Consider the following 20,256-nt stretch of genomic DNA (forward strand, 5'->3'; position numbering starts at 1 on the left):
GTACCCCCGTTCCCCATGAAGGTGGGAGCCTCGCCCTGGAAGGACAGGCTAGCGCTCAGGCTGCCTATGACCCTCTCCCGTCTCTCACCAGCTGTCACCTGAGTGGGGGCCAGCTGAGGCCCCTGAGTTCCCCGGGGAGGCTGTGTCGGAGGATGAGTACAAGACGAGGCTGAGGTGAGGGGCCACCGGGCAGGAACTGTGGGAAGCTGGGTTCCTGTGGGGAGCCTCCAAGATGCTAATTACACCCAAGTCCCCTGGGGCTTGCCTCTAGCTGGCGGGACCTTGCCTGGAAACTTCGTGTGGTGGGCCTGCCTGGTGTGTGAGGGTGCCCTCCCTCTACCAGCTTGCCAGGCCCATTCTGAAAGTGGGCAGCAGGATGCACGTGACTCGGAAGTGCCCGGTCCAGCAGCTAAGCTCCTGGATCTTCCCCTCATGGCTGTCTCCCCACCCAGCTCCCTCATCCAGGAGCTGCTGAGCTCGGAGCAGGCCTTTGTGGGCAAGCTGCAGTTCCTGCAGAACCACCACATGCAGTACCTGGACCACTGCCCCCACGTGCCCACGGCCGTGGCCAGCCAGAAGGCAGTCATCTTCCGAAATGTGCAGGACATCAGTCACTTCCATAGCAGGTGGGCATGCAGGGTGGGCCTCAAGGCTATTCCCCGGTCTGTGCGTACATGCATGTATACACACACATGCTTAGACACACACTTGGACACACTGTTCACATGTGTGTAGATACATGTGTGCACACACAAGTCATACATGCACAAGACACATGCCTACACACGTGGACACACACCACACATGTGCATACACACGTGGATGCTCACACTCACACATGTGTGTACCGACAGGGCTGTACCTCAGGAGAGTGGGCAGGAGTCGAGAAGAGACAGAACCCTTGATGACTCGATTCACCCACTGGTGCACCACACTCCTGTACACACATGTCCCCAGGAACACAGGCACGTGCACCTGGCTTATCCCCGGAAGTGCCTGTGACACACCTACCCACTGCAACCCAAGTACACAGACGTACCCCAGAAATGTGCACACACGTGTACATGGCACGCACACGAATACATGTACACCCACAGACACGTACTCCCTGACGTGCTTGCACACCTGCACATAAGTGCACACCCTGAAACACCACATATGCGTGGCCCTCACAGCCCAGAACACTCACTGTCATCCACAGGAACCCGGCCCTGGGAAGGAGCCTGTTTCTTCCCAAACCTGAGGGTTTGGGGCTGGGTTGTGGGTCGTGGGTGAGGGTCCTGATGTCAGCCCTCGCCTGACCACTGTTCCCCTCCATGGCAGCTTCTCACAGGAGCTGCATAGCTGTGACACGGATGACGACGTGGCCATGTGCTTCATCAAGAACCAGGCAGCCTTTGAGAAGTATCTGGAGTTCCTGGTGGGCCGAGTGCAGGCTGAGTCGGTGATGGTCAGCACGGCCGTGCAGGAGTTCTACAAGGTGCTCCTCTGCCCGTCAGCCCTGCCTCCACTCGCCAGGCTTGATGCTGGCTTCTAGCTCTTAGATCATCTCCCCTGACCCTGCTCAGGCCCCACTTCAGCCTGCCCAGGCCCCCTGGCCCTTAGCTTAGAAAAGCGGGCAGGGTCCCCCCCCGCCGCCCAACCCCAAGCTCTGCTCACCTGTTAGACAGTGACACCTGCCATCACCTGGGGCATTGGTGGGGCCCACCTGGGGAGGAGGGTCTGTGTGTGGGACCCTGATCCACCAGCTCTGGGGCTCTGGGGACATAAGCCATCTGGAGGCTGTGCCCCCTCGCCCTGAACCCAGCCCTGCGATTTCCACAGAAATACACTGAGGAGGTGCTGTCAGCCACAGATCCTTCGCAGCCACCCCCACCGTCCCTGCAGCACTTCCTGGAGCAGCCGGTGGAACGGGTCCAGCAGTACCAGGCCCTCCTCAAGGTAGGCACGGCTGGCCAGGGGCTGCGGGGCCACCCCCATGCCCAGCCACCCCAGGTCTCGCCCTGACCCGCCGTCTCCCCCAGGAGCTGATCCGCAACAAGGCGCGGAATGGACAGAACTGTGCACTGCTGGAGCAGGCCTATGCAGTGGTGTCGGCCCTGCCGCAGCGTGCCGAGAACCAGCTGCACGTGTCGCTCATGGAGAACTACCCGGGCACCCTGGAGGCTCTAGGCGAGCCCATCCGCCAGGTCTGGGGCTGGGGGTGCAGTGGAGGGCCTGGGCAGGTGGCCAGGGCTTGTGGAGGGCTGGACTCCAGGCTGGGCCTGGCTGACCACAGGCTCACCACTCTCCCAGGGCCACTTCATTGTGTGGGAGGGGACACCGGGTGCGCGGATGCCGTGGAAGGGCCACCACCGGCATGTCTTCCTGTTCCGCCATCACCTGGTGGTCTGCAAGCCCAAGCGGGACTCACGCACTGACACCTTCAGCTATGTCTTCCGGAACATGATGAAGGTTTGCAGGGTGCCAGCGGAGCCTGGGTGGGCAGAGGGAGGCCATGCAGGATGTGCGGGCAGGTGGAGGCTGCTGGCCGGTCCTGCAGCCCTGTCCTGGGTGACCATGGCTCAGCCTGCATCCGGGTGCTCAGCCTGCATCCTCCCCCCACAGCTGAGCAGCATCGACCTGAACGACAAGGTGGAGGGTGATGACCGTGCCTTCGAGGTTTGGCACGAGCGGGAGGACTCAGTACGCAAGTACCTGCTGCAGGCGCGGACGGTCATCACCAAGAACTCCTGGGTGAAGGAGATCTGTGGCATCCAGCAGCGCCTGGCCCTGCCCGTGTGGCGTGAGTGCCTGGGCTCATGAAGCGAGGCTGGATGGGAGGCTGAACCTTTCAGCCTGGCTGTCTGGCTTGCAGGCGCCCAGGTTGGCAGGTCCTGAGCCCTGGCGCCCTGCCCCTACCTGGGCAGGCACAAGGGAAGGGGCTCGATTCTGGGGCAAGTGGCTCTCTCTACCCTTGGTTAGCCCAGCCTCTCGGGAGCCCTTAGTCAGAGTGTAGGGCTGGCCCTGACCAGAATTGAGGGGAGCCTCGAGGTTCACTCGGGGCTTTCCAGCACAAGGCAGGTGCCCAGACAGTGTTAGGAATGTGAAGGGCCCAGAAGTTCCTCGCTTAGAACAGGAGAGAGGATCCCATTTCAACATGCCCTCTTTTTCCACAGTCCCTACCACTCCCCAGTATACAGCCAACCTGTGTCGCTCACCCTAATGCCCATCCAGGCCCTAGTGTGGTACTATGGATAAAGGCTCACAAGGGGTGGTATCTGTTGCAGCCACATCCTTGGTCATGGGGCTCTGGCCCTGCCAGGTGTGCACCTGAGGGGACGGGTGAGTGCTCCAGGCCCTGTGTATGTATCCCCAGGCCCCCCGGAATTTGAAGAGGAGCTGGCCGACTGCACGGCTGAGCTGGGCGAGACAGTCAAACTAGCCTGCCATGTGACGGGCACACCCAAGCCCATCGTGAGCTGGTACAAAGGTAGGCATTTGGGGGCCAGTGGATACTGATCTTGCAACAAGCAAGAGCTGCCCAGAGGGAATCAGGCTGGGCAGGGGACCAGGGATCCAGGGTGGGGTCTGGCTGAGGGGCTGGACACAAGAGACAGGCCTCCTGTTCCAGTCTCCTGTTCCTGAATCAAAGACAGGCTGGCCAGTGTGCACAGGTGGATGAGGTGGGACAGAGGCGGAGGCTGCTTAGGTATGCATCGTGTTTCTGACGCAGTGACTCTGCCCACCACCGAATCTCACTCATGAGCTCTCTCATTTGACATGTTTGTGCTGAGTGCCCAGGTACCATTCCAGGTGCAGGGAAGGTGCAGTGAACAGGCAGATCAACCTTGTCCAAGGAGGCTGACCTTCTAGGCGAGGAGACAGATGACAAGCACATAGACAAGTGTGTAATATTTGTGACCAGCCAGAGAAATAAGGCAGAGTGAAGGGCAGAGAGCATTCATCATGCAGACATGTTGGAGGAACTCCAAATAGGCAGTGAGGCTCCAGGAGGACAGGGGAGGGGGAGGTGCTGAGGCAGGTGCAGTGGGGAATGAGGCTGGGGAATGCTGGGCCTTGAGGGCTGCCGTGTGGGTCTCAGATTTGACTCTGTGTGTGATGGGAGCTGCAAAGTTTGGGGGTCCCCAGGAACACCGAGGTCAGGAGCCCAAGACCATTCTCACTGGACACGAACTGCAAGGTTGGGGGTCCCATAACCGCCTTCAGGTTCAGTGATTCACTAGGACTCACAGAACTCAGCAGAGCCGTTCCACTCAGGGTTCTGGTTTACTGCAGTAAAAGGGAAGAGGCACATGGGGTGGGGTCCAGTTGGGGGTCCAGGTATGGTCCAGATGTCCCTCCAGTGGTGTTGTGTGGACATGCCTGTTTCTGTCAGTACAGATGTGTGCCATCACACGGAGTGTGGCCAACCAGGGACGCTCACTTGTTGAGCCTTGTTGTCCAGGGTTTCTGTTGGGGCATTCACGTAGGCTGACTACCTGCATGGCTGACCTCAATCTCTGGCCCCTCTGAGGTCAAGCTGATGCAGTATGGCCTAAATCAGAGTGTGGCATAGACCATCTGGCGTGGTCCAGGTTCCCAGGTAAACCAAGATACTCTTACTAGGCCTCACCTGGCTGGCAGGTAGGTCTCCTCTGGGCTGGCAGGTAAATCCTGAATCCTTAGTTCAGTCCCAGTAGCCGAGTCCAGTCCTGGTTTTGGAGGAGCTGTCCCAGGGAAGTCAGTCCTCCTGTCCTGCTTGTTCACAGCCAGCTGGGGCATTTGTTCACCCACGAATGGCTAAGAATGGGGCTGGAGAAGACATGCAGGGGCACTTTGCTGGGACATGAAAGAGAGGCCGTCCCAGTCCCACTGTCAGAGCTTCAGGCCAGAGTCAGTGGAGCAGCAGCTGGTCCCCCGCAGCAGCCTGGGGATCGTCCTTCTGGGGTCTGTGGGGTCCTGGCGTCTGTGGAGCTCCCTTCCCAGCTGCCTCACAGAGCCCATATGTAGTGCAGCTCCATTTCCCTGCCATCCCTTCTCACACCCCAAACTTGCACCTGTGACGATGTGTCCAGAGAGACAAAGCCATCCCATAAAAGTTATTTAGAAGTAAGAATGAGCCTCTCAGCCGCCACCTTTCAGCTGGGCTGCCCCCAGGAAAGTGTGCCCACCGGGCTGCGTCTGAGGGGAATGAGGGATGCACCATGCCCAGGAACAGTCAGAGTGGGATCCCAGGTTCCCAGCTGTATCCAGACAATCCACTGTCCCTTTCATCTTGACCATTACCCTGTGAGCAACTTGCAGGCTTTCACCCCTCTGAGGACAGCTGTGTCCAGTGAGTAGAGGAAGCAAGGGACAGTCAGACGGTCAATTCATGCTGGGCAGCTTCTGTGAGAGACGACACAGGTTCTCAAACCTCAGGTGGTCCAGGCAGCGTACACAGCCATGTGGTGTGGCCAGAGCTGGCCGTTCAACGACCCAAAGCAGCATCTCAGTTGGAAACACCACAGATGGCCCTGAGAGGCACCCATCTGCCAGATGGGGGGTCCACCCCAAGTGATGTGCACCCCCGTCATCTCAGAGCCTCTCTCAGCAGTCCCCTGTCTGGCATGCACTGGAAGTCAGTGCCACGTGCAGTGCAACGGCTCCACACAGGAACCCTGGTGGGAGCCCTATCAGTGGCCTCACTTTGCCTCCATGGTTCATGGACCCAAGGAAGGGTGTCTTCAACCCACCTGTCTATAGCCTGTTAAGTGTCAAACCACATAGCCAGGGCGTTCACAACATCTCAAGGTCAGTGAGCACATAACCTTTGCCAGGAAAAGTAGCATCTGGCAGGAGAAATCAGACTCACCAGCCAGCAAACATGTCATTCATTTGGCGGAAGCTTGAGTGTCGGGGGAGAGGGCCAAGTCCTGATCCATGCTCCCCGCCCCAGGGGGCAGCCAGCAGGGAGCAGAGAGCACCAGCGATGTGTATTAGAGATCATGCCCACGCGAATGCAGGGACCTCTGGTCCTGGTCCTTGCATGCCAGCAGGAAGGAAAAGCGGGTGGCTGGAATGCCCAGGACTCCCACCAGGAGCTGTTAGCCTGCACAGCAGACCCTATTACAGCCACCCTGTCCAAGCCAGCTGGAGCCACAGGACCAGTGACTGGATTGGGCTGGTGACAATCTCCTGCCAGCCACCACTCTCTCTGGCTGTTGATTTTGGACTCGGCCTCTCTCGTTAGCTTGGCTCCTTTCACATCACCCAGGAGGCCTGGAACTTCCTTTCTCCTCCTGGGGTCCTGTTGGCAATCGTGGGACGTGACACGTTGCTGGGCTGGACCTGGGTACATGCTCTATAGCCACCTATCCAAGTGTAGGGTGTCCCCACCCTTGTGTGGAGCAGGGAATTCTGAACAGAGGTAGAAGCCACAGTCATAGCACCCTGACTTGACCCCAAGGTGACATTACTTTTCCTGCTCTCTGGGAACCTTGCTCACATCCCATCAGTGGAATCAGATGCCTGTGTCCAGCAGAGCCATCAAAATCTAAGTTCTCCCCCTGCCTCAGGTGCCTGGCATATCAGATGGGCATGTAGGGCCTCTGGTCCCTCTGGGCACAGGGAGACGAAGGCCCACTTCTGATTTTTTTTTTTTTTTTTTTGCGGTACACGGGCCTCTCACTGTTGTGGCCTCTCCCGTTGCGGAGCACAGGCTCCGGACGCGCAGGCTCAGCGGCCATGGCTCACGGGCCCAGCCACTCAGCGGCATGTGGGATCCTCCCGGACCGGGGCACGAACCTGTGTCCCCTGCATTGGCAGGCGGACTCTCAACCACTGCACCACCAGGGAAGCCCCATCTTCTGATTATTTTTCTCTTAAACAGAGGTGAAGGTGGAGGACGAGGAAGGGGCCAGAGATGGAACAAGACACACTTCCATAGCTCAGTAATATCCAGTGTTTTGGGCTCACTCAAAGCCCTAAATGGGGCAGCAAGATTGTCACTACTGATCCCATCTCTTTTAGCTTCAGGGACTGCTTGACTTAAAAACCACATCACATTGTTCTCAGGGGCTCTGTGCCCCTTGCCTGGCTGGGGTTTAACTTGCATGGTGGTGACCTTTTGGATGGGGTCCACTTAGCAGGGGTTTCCACTGGCCCAGAGCCATGGTAACACCTCCCATCCTCTTTCTGGGTCTTCCCATAAGGGCTGAGTGAGTTTTCCAAGGAGGCAGGGCAACCTGTCAGGAAGCACTTACATCTCTTTGGATCACCTTCTCCAGTGTGTCACCAGCATTCTAGACACCATCCAGGTGCCACGAGCCCATGTGCCAGCTATTGATGGTTCCCCATAGAGGTTTGTCTATATCAGGGAGCTGTCCCGAGCCAGGGTTCACAGCAAACACTGAGGTCCTTTACTGTTAACTCTAAAAGAATGCTGCACATGTTTGGTGCCCGTGTCTCTCATCCCTGAGTTCTAGCCCTGCTCCTACCTGCATTCTGCCCATCAGGATTGGTGATGGCTCTCTCTTTGCACCCGGTGTAGGTGTGTGTTTCTGTGACTGGGGTAAGAAGGGAATGGAACCTTCCTGGGACTCAGCATGGGTTCTAATATTTGTTGGGGAGTGGGGCTGACCTGAGGCTGAACCAGCAGTGTCCCCGCTGCAAGGAAAGAGTACATCAACCAAGGCACTATTCAAGTGTCTGTCTCTGAGCCCACTTCTCCGTGCTCAGATTGCAGCCACCTGTTCAGTTTCTCTCCGTTCACAGCAAACAGCTGTTTCCTGCCCAGCTGACCATGAAGTGTGGTCAGTATGTTCACCACTGATTCCTGTGGACCTCCCTCATGTTCTGTTAACTGGCCCATGGGCCACTTTCTTCCTCTCTTGGGATGCTGTGTCTCTAACAGGTATCCCTTCCTCGCTGCCAAAACTGCAGATCAGAAACGGTGAGATGTTTCTTGGCTTGCAAGCCAGCAAGCCAGCCTACCAGCCAGATACACACAAAAGACACAAGACCCCAGGTCAGAGACAAAGGCTGTTTCTCACAGCAAAAGCAGCATGGGCTGCCCATGCCTTGATCTCCACATCCAGGGACCAGATGTCAGCTTCATGCAGTGGGTTGTACCACAAGAGAGAACCCCCAAGTTTTAGGACATGCTGAGCTTTTCTGGGGCTACTGGCACATCTTCCCATCCTTCCCTCCGGAGCAAGAAGTGACTTATGGCCCTGGAAGACAAGCAAATGTCTCATAGGGAAGGAAGGTGAGGGCTTGTTCCTGCTGCCCTGGATGGCTCCTGGGGTGTCAGTGCTGGTGGTAGGTGTCTTTGCCCAGAGGATCTGACTGTGCAGGAATCCCAGAAGTCCATGGAGAGTTGTCTTCTGACAGCAAGATGAAGACTGAGATTTGACCACAGATTGACAGTGTCACCGGTAGCCTTGCCAAGGGCTGTTTTGTGTGCGAGGTGAAAGCCAAGAGGTGTGGGTTTGGGAAAGGATGGAAAGGGAAGCACCTGGAGACAGAGAGTGAGAACAACTCTTTCCTGGAATTATCATACAGGGGCACAGAGAAATGAGGTGGTAGCTGGAGGCTTTTGGGGGGATATATTTTTAAATTGTTTCTTAAGGTTCCCTGTGAATCAGAAGTCAAGGTGCTGCTTATGAACTGTTATAACTTAAACAACCTTGTTCAGAAAGTACAGAGTTATTGGAAAGTGTTCATCTATGAAATTTTACATATTTATGGAGGAAAGAATTCTTTCTAGTGAAAGATGCACATCTCACCATCCCTCTCCCAGATAAGAAATGTGTTACAGCTGGACATGTTAGATGGGCATTTGGATGAGGGTGATTAAAGAAATGGGTGGGGGCTTCCCTGGTGGCACAAGTGGTTGAGAGTCCGCCTGCCGATGCAGGGGACACGGGTTCGTGCCCTGGTCCGGGAAGGTCCCACATGCCGCGGAGCCGCTGGGCCCGTGAGCCATGGCCGCTGAGCCTGCGCGTCCAGAGCCTGTGCTCCACAGCGGGAGAGGCCACAGCAGTGAGAGACCCGCGTACCGCAAAAAAAAAAAAAAAAAAGAAAGAAATGGGTGGTGTCCGAGTATGTCTACTAGGTGGGGTCAGTACCTTGGAGGCCCCTGGATAGTTGCAGAATCATTGGTGAGGTGATTGAGGGTCTGGTTATCAGAAGGAGATGTCCTCTCCTTGGGTTTGGGTCCTCCAGCCCGGCCCCTGCCTCCAGCTAAGAGCCTGCCTTTAAGAGGCTACACCATGCCCAGTGAGGTCTGGGGAAGTAGATGGGGGGCGGTGCGCCACATCTCCATCCAGGGCTCCAGGTCAGCTTGGCTGGCTAGACCCCTGGCAGGGAACCCACACTGGCTCTTGTGTTGCAGGGGCAGCCTCCTCCATCAAACCCTGCGACTGTGACCCCCAGGCAGGCCCAGTCACTTGTCCCTGATAGGGTTCCCTCGTGACAGCCCTCCTCTCCTTTCCAGATGGGAAGCCAGTGGACGTGGACCCTCATCACATCCTCATTGAAGACCCTGATGGCTCGTGTGCCCTCATCCTGGACAACCTGACTGGTGTCGACTCTGGCCAGTACATGTGCTTTGCAGCCAGTGCTGCTGGCAATGCCAGCACCCTGGGCAAGATCTTGGTGCAAGGTGAGCCCTGGGGGGAAGGCCAGAGTGTGAGTGCCCAGGCCCCACCCTCTGGGCATTGGAAGGGTATCAGCCCTCATGGGGGGGCATGGGCCTCTGGATGGAGCTGGCAGGGGGTGGGTGTGAACATCTTACTGAGGTCGGGGGACTTGCTGGTGGGCGTGGGGTCCAGCTCCGTCATGGTGTGTTTCTCTGTCTCTGTCTCTCTCTGTATCTCTATGTCTCTATCTGTCCATCTCTCTGCCTCCATCTCTTTTTTGTTTCTTTCTCTGTATTTCTGTATCCATTTCTGTGTCTCTCTCCTTCTATCTGTCTCTGTCTCTCTCTGTCTTTTTGTCTCCCTGTATCTCTGTTCCTCTGTCTGCATCTCTCTGTTTCTGTGTCTCTCTCTGTCTATCTCTTTCTCTCTGTGTCTCTGTCTCTTTCTCCATCTCTCAATCTCTGTCTCTCTCCCCTCTCCCCACATTCCCTGGACCCTGCAGTCCCGCCTCGGTTTGTGAACAAGGTCCGGGCAGTGCCCTTTGTGGAAGGAGAAGATGCCCAGATCACCTGCACCATCGAAGGTGTCCCACACCCTCAGATCAGGTGGGCCAGGCAGCTTGGGGCCAGGGTGGAGGTGGGCAGGTGGGCCTGCCCTGGGGCCATCCTGCCTGCCTGAGAAATGAGGGTGGGCAGCCCGTTCGCTGGGTTGGGGTAGGCTGGACACAGAACCTCAGCCTTTCCGATGAGAAGTGGGCGTGATGGGGCTGCAGCACGTTCTGAACACAGCTCTAGCTGCAGCGAGGAGGACAGAGGATGTTGGGTGGGTGGCATCCAAGAGGGATGTAAGGGATGTCCTCTGTAAGGACATCTGGATCTGCAGGGTGGGTGAGGGGAGGGTCCTGAGCATGGGGGACCTGGGGAGACCCCACCTGACCACTCCCGGGGTTGGCTTTAGGTGGTACAAGGATGGGGCCCTGCTGACCCCTGGGGGCAAATACCAGACCCTGAGTGAGCCCCGCAGCGGCCTGCTGGTGTTGGAGATCCGGGCAGCTGGCAAGGAGGACCTGGGCCTCTATGAGTGTGAGGTGAGGAGGGTGGGCCCAGGGGGAGGGGGCTGAGGGGACCTGTCTTGGGGATCCTGCCTGGTTACCACCATTCCTGACCACAATGAGAGAGGGGACAGCAGACCACTGTCACCCACCATCCATGACGAGGGGACAGCAGGCCACTGTCACCCACTGTCCATGATGAGGGGACAGCAGGCCACTGTCACCCACTGTCCATGTTGAGAAGACAGGGACGGAGGAGGCGGGCCCTGGGTGGAGCCCCCTCAGTCCTTGTGGCCCGGGGGGAACTGGCAATGGTCTGGGGAAGGTGTGTGCTGGCTGTGGTTCTTCCTGGCTGCTAGCTACTGCTGCTGCCGGCAGCCTTCACGGGTGAAGTGTGGGGCCTGCTCCGCATGGCAACTCTCAGGGAAAAAATGGACCCATGTCAGCTCTGGACCTGTGCTGTCCATTTCGGTCACTGTTGTCCACACACAGTGATTTAAATTTAAGTCAGTTAAAGTTAACTCTAGGTGAAGATTCACTTCTATTTCAAGTACTCAGAGCCCACGTGGCCACCACACTGGACAGAGCAGATAGTGTCCCCACCATCACAGGAAGCTCCTGGTCAGTGCTGGGGACACAGTGGCTCGCCCGATACCCTTTTCCCTGTGGTCAGGCTCCGCAGCTCTAGGAACAGCCGTGGTGGGCCCCCCATGCTACAGCTGGCCTGTACGGCCTCCAAGAGACTGCCCAGGCCCCTGGGGAGCCACGGGCTCTAAGTGAGCCTCTGCTGTCTGCCCTGCAGTTGGTGAACCGGCTGGGCTCCAAACGGGGCGGCGCGGAGCTGTTCATGCAGAGCCCGGCGCTGCAGGCCCGAGAACAGCACCACGTGGAACAGCTCGCTGCCGTGGAAGGTGAGTGCTTCCTCTGCCAGTCTCGGCCTGGGCTGGACCCGCCATATGCCTGGGCAGTGCCAGGTGGGGTGAAACCATCAGCGCCTCTAATCAGAGCACACTTCCTGGATGAGGGGAAGCAAGGACAGAGGAGGGGATTCAGAGGTTGAGGGGAAAGCACTGGTTGCCAGTTCCTGACTGGAGCAGCATGTATGTGGGCCGGAGGAGGGTGGGCTGTGAACCCAGAGCCTGGGGAAGGCTGGAGGGGCAGTCCGAGGGGCTGGGGGTGGGGCCCTAAGCCCTGCTCACCATCCCTGGGGGAATAACAAGTGCATACAAAGCCCAGACCTGGGTCCTGAGCAGCCTGCCAGGCAGTGGTCGGAGGGGTATTATAGGATGGGTGGCAGGGATGGTAAGAGGGATGGCTCCACAGAAGCAGGCTGCTGGATACCAACTTGGCTCCTGGGAGAGGGAACAGGTGTCAGGGGCCTGATCCTTCCACACTGGGTGGGGCTGGCTGAGGAAAAGAGAGAATGCCGTGGCTTGGCCTCCCTGGCCTGGCTTGGACCAGGCTGCAAGGGGTCTGGGCTGCAGAATGGGCCTCATTAGGGAGCCGTGTGCTCCTGGGCAGGAGGTGAAGGGTGGCAAGATGCCACACTCCTCCACTCACGCTTGGCTCCAGGGTCCCAGCTGGGCCCAGCCCGGGGATGGCCCAGGGCAGGCAGCAGCCCCAGGGAGAGTTTCTCCCAGTCTGAACTGCCTCACCTGGACGGGGCTGCCAGGACAGATGTTGAGCCTCCCATCCTCGGGGGCATGCAAGCAGAAGCTGCACCAAAAAAGCTGGTGGAGCTGCAGCTCTCACAGTAGGATGGGCTGGGAGATATGTGTCCTCCCAAGTCCTGAAAGTTGGCTTCTCTGATGCCTTGAGCCACTGGATCAATCCCTCCCAGGGCCCAACGTGCAGGGGCTGCTGTCTGTCTGGACCCTCACAGAGCCAGCCACCTGGCGCCAGGAGCTCAGCCTTGGGGCCTTTGACGCCCTCTAGGGACTCTTCCTTCCCTCGTGGGCAGGGATCCTGTTCCTCAAGCCCCAAAGGGCACTGGTCAAACTGGTTCCCATCGGAGGGCCCCATGGCATCTGCCGGCACCTCTATCCTGCCCTGTGGCATCTTACGTCGGACAGAGCAGGGCTCAGCATGCACCTCAGCGCACCCTCTCGACTGGTGACAAGCACGTCCTACAGAGCTATTTACTTCATTGTCATGATGGGTCTCTGTCAAGGTCCCGTGGACACAGGGTGTGGAGGACGGGCGGCCCACCTGTGCCGGAAGTGGCCTTCGTGCCTCATGAGGAGAGGCCAGTCTTCACAGACCCTGGAAACCGAGCCCGCTGCCTCCTGCTTCCTAACCCTATCCTGCCGCTTCATCATTAACCCGGCGGCTCTGCAGCCAGAACGGGCCCTGGCTGGCCCTGTGGGGTGGGGCGCTGCCCTTTCGCTTGTGAAGCTGCGCAGGGCCAGGAGCCGCACTTTGCACAGCTGCACCCCTTCCTCAGCCGGCACTCACTGGAGCCCAGAGCCCACCTGGTGGCAGGTTAGGTCAGGAACAAAGGTGCCAGGAATGTAGCAGCCCACAGGTGCCCTAGCCACCACCCCCAAAAGCAACAGAATGAGGCCCCTGTCAGGGAGGGTGAGGCAAGGAGCCCTGGATCTCTCACTGCTTGGCCTACAGACCACAACAAGTTGGTGCTCTCTGGGCCCGACTACGTCTAAACACACAGGATGTTTTGTCTGGATCCCATTCTCTCTTCCAGTGGACTCGCCTCTCTCCAGGAGGCAGCTTGCACAAGCACATATGGGCACACACACGTGTGCATGCAGACACACATATTAGCATGGACACACACAAACACGCACAGTAAGTGTGGCTCCCAAGTGCCATACAGACACAGCTAGTACATTTACTTCACGTTCATCTAACTGGAGACGAGGTTAAGATACCCACAGTCATCTAAGGGAAGTTCTTTTTCTATGTGGCACTGCAACAGAGCAGAAAATCCCATCGACCAGGGACTAGGAGGCTGTGTGCCCTAGGCCATGCCACTTGACTTTTTTGAGACTTCCCCTCAATTTTCCCCACAGGATGGCGAGAGGGACTGTTGAGATGTATGGGTGCTGGTAGCTGGTGGGCTGCCTGCTATCCAGCTGGGCAAGGCTGGGAGAGGCATCTCTGTGCCAAGCCTCACCCTGTCCAAAAGCTACAGAGAAAGAGGCCTCGAGATGGTGGGGAGTAGTTGCTGCCAGGTCCCCAATGGGTCCCGCCCTGTCCCTGGGACGTGGGTCCCCTATCAGCAAAATGGGAACCACAGGCCATATCCTGCTGGCTCCAGCGAGGAGGAAAGCTAGGAAAGTCAAGAGACAGTTGAATTTGTGGGGTGCTCCTATGGGAAGACCTAGGTTTCCCTGCTCACTCAGAGCTCAGGACCCTGCTCAGGGATCCTCAAGTCACTCCCAGAGGGACTTCTGTGGTCTCATGCCACAGGACTCAGATGTGCTACCTCTAGGCCTCTGGAGTCATTCTGCCCTGGAGAGACGCCCTTCGGTCTTTAGATTTTTTTGTGAAATAGGCACCAGCCACCCCGGTCCCAGTTTGGCTATCAGCCACAGGCCATTCATTTTCCCTCTCTAGGCCTCGGTTTCTATGAAAAGTGGAACTTCAGGCCTGACAAGTTCACAGGGCTCCCTGGGCACATGGGCTGAAGGAAAAGCTTGGATTTCTGTGTGGGCAGCCTAGACAGAGCCCTTACTCTCCTTGAAGCTCCTGCAAGAACCCCTCAAGAGGAATTCTTCCCTCACGTGGGACACACTGTTATCACAACTCCTCATTCCCCAGCCACTCAAGGCAGGCATTATCACCTCCATTTCAAAGATGAGGGACCTGGGACTCTAAGCTGGGACATTCCGACCAGGGCCACACAGTCAGGCAGGGTTTGGATCCGGTTTCCTAAGCTGAGCAGGTTACAACACTGCCATGCCACTCAGATAGCTCAGCCCCCAAACACCGGCTGATCTGTAACCCTCGCTATTCCGACTGTTTTCTTTGTAGTCACTGAGCAGGAGACTAAAGTCCCCAAGAAAACCGTCATCATGTAAGTGCAGGCGTGTTCCTAACCTTCCTTCTGACTGCAGTGCTCCCTGCATGCCCACTAACCTCCCTGGACCTTGCCTGTGGAGCTTGGCCCCTTGCTTGTCTGACTGCTTGCCCACATGGCCTTTGTTCACCACGCAGACTGCCAGCACCTTGCAGATACTCCCAGGGCATTCACCTCCCCCTGGGCCCTTGGCTACCTTCACACTTCAAAGCTGTCTCTTCCAGGGTCTAAGTACCCTTTTCATGGCCCCGTTGCCTCAGCAGGGTAGACTTAACTCTGTGTACGTCACAGTGGCTCACCCAGGGCTTGGACCCAGAATCATGCCAGTTAGGGGGGAGCAGGGACTGAAAGCTGCTTCCCCCAGTGTACTAGAGGCGGAATGCTACCCTAGGATACCCTAGGGCATTGTCCAATGGAACTTTCTGTGATGATGGAAATAATCTATATTTACACAGCCCACTACAGCAGCTACTAGCCGCATGTGGCTACTTGTCTAGTGTGACTGAAGAACTAGATTTTTAAATTTATTCGATTTTCAACACTTTGAATTTAATTAAAATAGCATAACCATAGTGAACAGCACAGCTCTAGGGCCCTTAGAGGTCTCCAGACTCAGCCTTCACACTAGGAAGATGGGGACACTGAGGTTCAGGGAAGAGAGGAGGCTTGCTGAGGGTGGCTCACAATTGGAAGCCGGCCGAGAACTCATTTCCTCAGTGCCACACCCACTGTCCCATTCTCCATCCTTCAGTGCCTTCAAGGCTGAGGAAAAGCCACACATGTTGTTGATAATTAAATAATACAAGAGGTCCAGAGCTAGGTGAACCCACAGAAGGCAGGATTGGTTTTGACCTGGATAATCTGGAAGGACTTCCAGTAGGAGAGGGGTGAAGCAGATGGGTGGAAGAGCTTGTAAAATCCAGGAGGAAGAAAGACTATGATTTCCTAAAGCCAGGGGACTGGGAGGCTCCAGGATGGGGAACCTCTTAATTCCCCATAGGCATGAGACCTCCTATAGGTGCCTGCAGGTGGTGATATTGCTGGAGAATCCCGTCTTGATAAGCTCCTAGGTTAACCCTTCCGTGACTTTCTCCCTTCTACCCCAAAGCAGATTGCCACCTCACAATAGATGGGTCTGCCTGGGGCAGAAGTAAGTCCCATCCCTGGAGGTATGCAACCATGCCAGAGCTTTACACAGATCACCTCTACATTTCATCTAGGAGGGGAGCATTGTTATTGACATGTTACGGAAGACAAAATGAAGGAGCAGAGATGGGGCCGGGCAGCCCCGCTGAGGAGGCATTAGGGTGTCCTCGTGCTTATGGGAGGCTGGACTAGGTAACTCCCGAGGCATCCTGAAGTCCAGTCTATTCCAGGCTTAGGGAGGTAGCAACCCTCACCCTGCAAGGAAGCGTGTACCCCTTCATCTTGAGGAATGGAGAGAGGCAACTGCCTGGCGCAGCATCCCAGCAAGGGCACTTGCGCCTGCGGCACGGTGAGGGGCTCTAGGGAGCCAAGGGGTACCAGAGAGACCCCTGCCACCTGGCAGCCTCAAGTGCTGTGCCAGTGGCCTCAGAGCAGGGTGCCTACATGCCCTCGTGGGGGCAGCAGTGAGAGGAGCATGGGGGTGCGTTTAGGAGGAGTGATCCAGCTGTCCAGTTCCACTGGACTCACTGTCTCGGCTCAGCAAATCAGGCAGTGTGAGGACAGCAGATGGGGCCTTGCCCAGGTTTGGGCAGTCTCTGACCCAGGGACAAGCCTAGTGCCACTGAGTCTTGCGTGAAGCAGGAAGGCAGGCCTGTGGCCCTGAGTAGACCACGTCTCCGTGCCTCAGCTTCCCCATGAGTCAAGGGGGCATGGTGTTTCCCCTCTACCGGGTGAGGGTTGGAGGAGGCAGGATCTGTACTTGCTATGTACCCCAAGGTGTGGCCACACATCTCTGGGCCCATGCCTGGGAGTAACTGCTCCTGTATGGAGCTGTGAGTTAGACAAAAGCAAAGCTGAACAAGAGACAGACAAAGTCCTAGTCATTGCAGGCAGCTGGTGACAGCACTGAGTTGTCACCATATGCATGCCAGGTCCCTCTGCCTGAGCCCGAGAGGAAATGCAGGTCCTGGGGCCCAGGAGAGCTGTGTGTTACTAAATGTGTTCCTGCTCCCTGCCTATTACCCATTGCACCCTCAGCACCTGGCAAGGTCAGGCGTACTGGTTGGCATAGGAAGGCCTGGGCTGACTGGTGGGCTTCTGACTCTTGGCTCTGGGCAAGTTTCGAGCCCTCTTCATCCTTGTCTGCACCTGTAAAAGGGGGTCAGACCCATCCCCCAGAATTGCTGCAAGGTCCCTGGCCAGCACCCCATGCACACTCACGAGGAAATGGACTTGAGTTCTATCTCCTCTTCCCCTTCCATCCCCCTCCTGTTTTGGGAAATGGAGCCCAAGAGGGAGGCGGACTTGTCTGAGGTCACACAGCCCATGACTGGCCAAGCCATGCCTAGAGCCAGGTGTCCTTGCCGGGCCTCACATCCCCAGACCTGCAGGCCATGAGCACAGGCCACAGGTCAAGACTCTGACATTCCTCCTGCGCCTGCGGCATCAGCTGCCCAGCCTGTCCCTAACCGAGGATCACTGAGGCGCCTGCCGTCTGAGAGCCCCTCTAACCCCCACCACCCTCCTGCCATGTTACAAAGCACAAAGCACTGATGGGATCAACAAGGAGGGCTGTGTGGCTTGCACCCCTTCATTAGCTCTGTAAGGAGGGCTGGTGTCTCCAAAATGAGACAGCCATAAACAGGGAGGGGAGATTGACACATGACGTTACAAACCAGTCTGGGGTTTGGAGGTACCTGCGTGATATAGCATGGGCCTCCCCTGATGCCTCAACCCTCATTTTGAGATCTGTACACTAGAGCCTGAAGTTGGCCAGATGAGACTCTGTGCTTTGTTTCTTTGGTTCTCTGGATGGGGATCTGGAGATCCGGCTTAAGCCCACGTGTAGGAGTTAGTTTATGCAATTTCGCCACTTGTTTGCTTGTACATTAACCTGATCTCTCTCACTGGCCCGCGAATGTGCTGATGGCAAGGGTGCTGGGTGAGGCTGTGGGTCTCTGTGCCTATCTCCTCTCGGCCCTCTCCCCACAGAGAGGAGACGATTACCACTGTGGTGAAGAGCCCCCGTGGCCGACGCCAGTCCCCCAGCAAGTCTCCCTCCCACTCCTATCACCCTGCCAGCCTGCCCAAGCCAGGCCTGTTGGCCCCTGAGCTGCTGCCCTCGCCAGGAGCCAGCCAATCCTGCAGGCCCGAGGCAGAGCCAGGCTGGAGGCCCACTGTGCCCACTCTGTACGTGACGGAGCCCGAGGCCCACATGTCAGCCCTGCCTGGGGACGCTGGGCCCCAACCCAAATGGGTGGAGGTCGAGGAGACCATTGAAGTTCGGGTGAAGAAGACTGGCTCGACGGGCGCGTCTCTGGCCAGAGAGACGCCTGGCAGCTCGGAGGGGCTTCTCTCCACACTGCCTGGCAGGATGCCTGGAGGAGACCCCAATACAAATAACTCCAACAACAAGCTGTTGACCCAGGAGCCCCCAGCCATGGCCAGTGTTGGCGAGCCCCTAGTCTTCCATGTGGAAACGGGGCCAGAGACCCCTGAGCTTTCCCCTCCCTGGGCTGCTGAAGAGGAGGCACCCCTGGAGGAGACGGAGGAAAGAGGTACCTACCAGATAGAAGATCCCCTGAGTGCCGATGGTCTTCAGGGCCGGGACCCCAAGATCCTCACACACAACGGCCGTGCACTCACACTGGCTGACCTGGAGGATTACGTGCCCCAGGAAGGGGAGACCTTTGGCTGCAGCGGCCCCATGCCCAGTGCTTCCGATGACCCACCCTGCGAAATCTCAGTGCTTCAGAGAGAGATCAGCGAGCCCACCGTGGGGCAGCCCGTCCTGCTCAACGTGGGGCTCCCGCCAGGTTCCCGAACCTCCCCTGGCTTCTTCACACGCATGCCCAGCTCCCGGGAGGTGTTTCCATCAGGGCCGCAGGACCTTGGCCCCAGGGGCATCTCCTTCTGCTTTCAGGAGGCCCGGGCTGGAGGTACCATGTCCCGGAAGCCGTCCTTCTGCACTCAGGTTCAGCGCTCTGTGGACAGTGGCCAGAGCAGCTTCAAAACGGAGGTTTCCACCCAGACGGTCAGCTTTGGGACAGTGGGGGAGACTGTCACCCTGCACATTTGCCCGGATGGGGACGTGGACCCTAGCCCCTCCCAGGGCTGAGGCCAGGACCATCAGGAGCTGGGTGGCTAGGATTGAGATGAGAGACTCTTGGGGCTGGGACACCCCTGACTAAGCTGCCATGGTTGCAGGGGGCAGCAGAAAGAGGCAAATGGCTTTGGGGCTGAGGACCCTGCCTGGCACCAGCATCAACTCACCTCACAGCTGCCCTGGGTTTTCAACTCAGGAGAGAGTCCCAGAGCTGGCACCCCTCGGACACGTGTGCTCTGACCCTGCCCTGGCTCTCCAACAACTCAGGACACCTCCCTCCCCTTCCTCCCTGGGTGCTTCCTACCTCACAGGACTCGGTCTTCAGCTGAGGACATTACACACATCTGTGATCTCAGAGTGTACCAAAGCTGCTCTGAGAGCACTGGCCAGAGTGACTCGCAGACTGCAGCTCTGGGTTCGGGGGCTCCAGACACAGGGAAGGCACTTGGGCATCTTTCCTGCTCCGTTCATGAGGCAGTGGTTGCCACATGGGCCCTGTCTGCCCCGGCTTAGGCCCCCGTCCCAGTGGCCAGGCCTGGCACAGCCCTGCCTCTCACCCAGGCTGGGGGTTCCAGCCTCCCTCTCGATAGGGGGCTTCCCCCAAGCCACATCTTACCCGTGAACGTTTTTTCTTGGCCTCCAGGAGGCCTGTGTGGGGCCCAGCTCTACAGACCCTCCTAGACCTTTTCTACAGGGTGGACCAGGGTCTCTGTGTGGGAAGCAGCCTGCGTCAGTCGGCGCTGATGATGCTAATAAACTGGTTCCTTGCACTGTCTTTGCTCTGCTCTTTTTTGCTTCTCCACCTGGTGACTCCGATGACTCGGGAGGGAGGGGCCCTCCTGACCTGGCCCTGGAGACCAACCAGTGGACAGCCCAGGCCCTTTCCATCGACAGCCCTGTGTGGACCCTCAGCATCGACCTGTGGGTCCTGGCTAGTCCTGGGGATCCCGGGTGGAGACGTGATAGTTCGCCTGGCCAGCTTGCTCACATGTGGGCTAAGGGGCTGGTGACAGGTGCACACAGTGTGGCTGGGGCAGCGCATAGCGGTTGCTCCTGCTGGGGGCCTCCTGTGCAGCTGGGTCCTTTGTCAGGACAGACGTGGGGGTGTGATGTGTCAGGGGTCCTGATGACCTCCTTGGAGTGGGGAAAGACAGGATGGTTGCCCCAACGCCATAGAGGGCAAACAGATGGCAGCCTGCCCAGTTGCCTCTTCAGCCTGGTGGGCCCTAGGATACAGAAGATCAACAGGAGAGAGGTTCTGGGGCAGGGGAGAGCTCCATAAAGGGGGACCTTCTAGAAATGGAGTGGT

General features: G+C 57.7%; 1 protein-coding gene across 1 annotated transcript in view; it reads left to right on the top strand.

Annotated features, from left to right (window-relative positions):
- OBSCN (obscurin, cytoskeletal calmodulin and titin-interacting RhoGEF) overlaps window positions 1-19,720 on the top strand; it is a 145,874-nt gene extending 126,154 nt beyond the window's left edge. The window contains exons 68-81 of the mRNA XM_065873477.1: window positions 92-174; window positions 453-626; window positions 1,324-1,480; window positions 1,825-1,941; window positions 2,025-2,189; window positions 2,296-2,454; window positions 2,608-2,785; window positions 3,359-3,472; window positions 9,461-9,628; window positions 10,108-10,210; window positions 10,563-10,692; window positions 11,459-11,567; window positions 14,650-14,692; window positions 17,834-19,720. Of these exons, the coding sequence (XP_065729549.1) occupies window positions 92-174; window positions 453-626; window positions 1,324-1,480; window positions 1,825-1,941; window positions 2,025-2,189; window positions 2,296-2,454; window positions 2,608-2,785; window positions 3,359-3,472; window positions 9,461-9,628; window positions 10,108-10,210; window positions 10,563-10,692; window positions 11,459-11,567; window positions 14,650-14,692; window positions 17,834-18,959 (2,826 nt within the window). The 3' untranslated portion in view covers window positions 18,960-19,720. The remainder of the gene's footprint in view (window positions 1-91; window positions 175-452; window positions 627-1,323; window positions 1,481-1,824; window positions 1,942-2,024; window positions 2,190-2,295; window positions 2,455-2,607; window positions 2,786-3,358; window positions 3,473-9,460; window positions 9,629-10,107; window positions 10,211-10,562; window positions 10,693-11,458; window positions 11,568-14,649; window positions 14,693-17,833) is intronic.
- Window positions 19,721-20,256: the final 536 nt, after the last annotated feature.

The sequence above is a fragment of the Phocoena phocoena genome, chromosome 3, assembly GCF_963924675.1.
Source record: "Phocoena phocoena chromosome 3, mPhoPho1.1, whole genome shotgun sequence".
NCBI classification, from domain to species: Eukaryota; Metazoa; Chordata; class Mammalia; order Artiodactyla; family Phocoenidae; genus Phocoena; species Phocoena phocoena.